This window comes from Egretta garzetta, unplaced genomic scaffold (genome assembly GCF_000687185.1).
Source record: "Egretta garzetta isolate BGI_Z169 unplaced genomic scaffold, ASM68718v1 scaffold278, whole genome shotgun sequence".
In the NCBI taxonomy this organism is placed as follows: Eukaryota; Metazoa; Chordata; class Aves; order Pelecaniformes; family Ardeidae; genus Egretta; species Egretta garzetta.
The window spans coordinates 839,997-843,289 of record NW_009260608.1 but is presented as its reverse complement, the minus strand read 5'-3'; the positions used below and the strand labels follow the sequence as shown (position 1 = coordinate 843,289).

At 47.3% G+C, this 3,293-nt stretch overlaps 1 protein-coding gene across 2 annotated transcripts in view; it reads right to left on the bottom strand.

Moving 5' to 3' along the window:
- Positions 1-2,650: 2,650 nt before the first annotated feature.
- Positions 2,651-3,293, bottom strand: part of LOC104131648 — a 9,378-nt gene continuing 8,735 nt past the window's right edge. For both annotated transcript variants that reach the window (XM_035900388.1, XM_035900389.1), the window contains exon 4: positions 2,651-2,836. In XM_035900388.1, the coding sequence (XP_035756281.1) occupies positions 2,732-2,836 (105 nt within the window). In that variant the 3' untranslated portion in view covers positions 2,651-2,731. The remainder of the gene's footprint in view (positions 2,837-3,293) is intronic.

Genomic DNA, 3,293 nt, shown 5'->3' with positions numbered 1-3,293 from the left:
TGTTAGGAAAAATGATTCCCTGCATCAACACCACTCTTGCCCTGGGCTGGACAAGTTGCAGTGCCAGGAGGTGGCCGAAGGCAAGGTTGGGTCAGACCAACCCTGCCCAGCCACAAGACAGGTAAAAACCTAGGCTTTTTGTGGTTTGTTTTTTTTTGGTGGTGGCAACAGTAGCTCAGAACATTCCTGTAGAGTAAACTTTGAAGATATGCTCTGCTTCCATTTACTTACAAAGTTAATCTACTTCATATCACTCATATTGGAGCAGCAAAATAAAGCAGCCCATTCCACTTCCATTTCTTACCAGTTTTATTTTTATTTCTCAAGACCTATTCAAGATTTGCAACATTTCATAGCCTAGATACTATTTATTAAAACAAATACTAAGCCTCTGTATAAACCCATCTGAAATCTAACCACCAAAGAATTATTGCCAAATTGTTAACAGAGATAACTGGACAGACAGGCACACGATAACCACAAAGAAATCCCAGAACAGCAGTTAGGATGTTATTCACCCACAGTAAAAACTTCTGATCCCCTCAGTCATGTGCTTCCTTGCCCCCCAAAAGGCTCTTTTTGTCAGCTAACAGCCAGTTAATTATACATAGTCTGTACTCTTACATTCGTTTCATTGCTACACGAAGCCAAACCCTACAGAACTAGCATAGAGCATTTTATGGCCCTGCATTTTAGTAGCTGGCTTTGTACAGCATGAAGGCAAATACACGTACTGGTTTTAAGTGTTTGGCCTTTGGATGTCGTTTTCTGTTCTCATTCTGATATGTGAAAGACAAATAAATCAATAACATCTTCCTTTCTTGTACAGCATTTTGCTTGTAAGCTACCACAGCCGCCTCTTTCACTCGCTCTCTAGTCCTGTCGTGCTCGTAAGCAGAAACCCCCAGAAGCTTTTCACAATTCAACATTCAGCTAAATAGTAAAAGAAATTACAATCCTGCACATAAACAGGTAATTTCATGATTCCAACCCCTGCTTTCCCCCACTCCAGGCGATCAGCTTGTAGAAAATAATAATAGGTAATCTCGGCAATCTTCCTGGGTTTATAAAGGTTTCTTGCCAGCTTTGTGCCTTTCTCTCTTGTCTCTGAAAATCCTTTCCATTACCCCTGTCCAGACTCCCTGTTTGTGCGAGAGACTCATTTCTCCTTTTTAAAAAAAGACCCATTAGTGGAAACCTTCTTTTAAAAACTAAAAAACCCTCTCCAAAACCCCCCTGAAGTGCAAGTGCTGACCCCGCTGAGCAGCAAGGGCTGATGCTGCACAGCCTGTTCAGGAGGGGCCCCAGGGAAAGCTTGGGCAAAACACAGGTTCCTCCTTTGAAAATTATAGGGCTCAGGAAAAAAAAAGAATTCCTGGTTGTGACTGTTGCAACCAGTTCCCCTTTCCCCACATTCACCAGCTGCACTATTACTAGGGAGCCTAAAAAAAAAAAAAGGCATTTTATGACAAGGACTGGGTTTATTCATTCTCAGCTCACCCACTGGCTTTCATTTTAGGTTACTTGGCTTTTTGACTACAGCTCAGCCTGATAAATCACATGGGATGCACATTTGAAATAGGTGGGTGAGGAAAAACCAGATGACATGCACTTGCTCTGGGAAGCCAGGAGGAAAAGAACCAGCCTGCACCGGCCATCTTCATGCTGCCCACAAGACCACACCAGCCCGGTGGGCTCACTTCTCCTTCCCTGCATCTCCAAGGAAAGATTCCATGGACATAGGGTGGGATTCGGGGAATTAGAGGAGAACCTCTCAGATCTGACCTACAGGTTATAAGCAATGAATTTGAGCAATAGGTAACACTCATTGCCCTGTGCTGGCGTATACCTGCCCACACACAGCATCCACCCCCTCACTCCTACCAGCCTCCCGCTCCCCCCTACACTCACCTACCACCACACCACAACATACACAAAATCCAGCAAGCCGCCCACTGCCCCTCCAACCACCCTTTTATTTCCCTGCTGCCTCCTGCAGGCAGGTGGGACCAGGCCTAGAAACACAAGGCAGCTGTGATGGATTAGGGAAATTAAGGGGGCTATGGAAATGACAGGAGAAGAAGAGGGGAGAAGGGAGCATCTGGGTGCTCTTTGCTTTTGCATTACTTTCTAGGAAAGGCTGGTGGAAGTTGGCATTGGCAACTCCCTCGTGCCTGAGGACTCCCAGCTTGAAGCCTGTTGCTCCTGGTGCTTGGGTTACAAGTTTGGGCTGGCCACAGTTCTGGCCTGATCTCTCTTGCCCTTTTGGGGAACAGGTTCAACACCTGAAGCTCACAGCAGCGTGCTAGGCTGCTCCACAGGATTTCTGTACCCTGGCTCCTCACAAGGGTCTCCTTTGGCCCATCAGCAACAGCTCCTCGGCCAGCAACCCTACAAAATGCTGCCCTGTTTCAGACAGTCACCCACCCCGTTTTAAGCTTGCAATGTTAAAATATCGGAAAGGAAAAACCATGACTTTCAAAACCTCAGCAAATACAAAACATGAGTTTCATTATGCAGATCCCCACAGACAGTCTGAGTCTCAAATAAATACTTTACAGCTTTTTTTCTAGAAAACGGAATATTATAGTGTAACAAAATAAATAAATAGCTCTTATAAATCGTCCTTTTTTGTATTTCCCTTGGAGTGAAGTCACAGAAGGTTTTGCTTGGAAGCCCGAGGTGCCATTGTAAGAAGTTTCTCTCTTGCAGGCGCAGGGTGGGCAGCTGCTCAGGTGTTCAGCGGCGCGCCAGGGCTCGGGGGCACTTCGGGAGCCCACCTGCCTGCAGCTCCGTACTGCCCGCACTTCTTGGCCTTGGTACAGGTGGGAAGGACCTAACAGAAGAGAGGTGGAGTTGGTTGGAGATTTTTTCTTCTTCGAAATATACAGATATTTTAAGCACAGGGGTAAAGATCCGGGCTGTGTGCATTACCAAATGGGTACTAAAGTTTCCCCTCACAAACCCCCAGCAGGCTCCAGCTTGGACCTAGAGGCATGGCACCCATGGAAGAAGACGTGTATCGCATTTGCCCCCACTGCTTTTTGTCTCCAAAACACCCATTGAAAGTAAGAGTACATGCTCCGGGCATATCCCGCGAGGAGGCTGAGGTGCCTTCAGCACAAACCTGGGCTGCACTTTCCTGAAACGATGTCACCTCACTCAGTTTACCCCCATCTCGAGCTTGCCTCCTTCACCCCCTGTGCCAGGACGGCCTCAGTGGACAACCAGCAGCACCTCGGCCCCCGCTGCAATGCGGCACCCCGGGCTTCCTGCACAGAGGCACGCTCTTC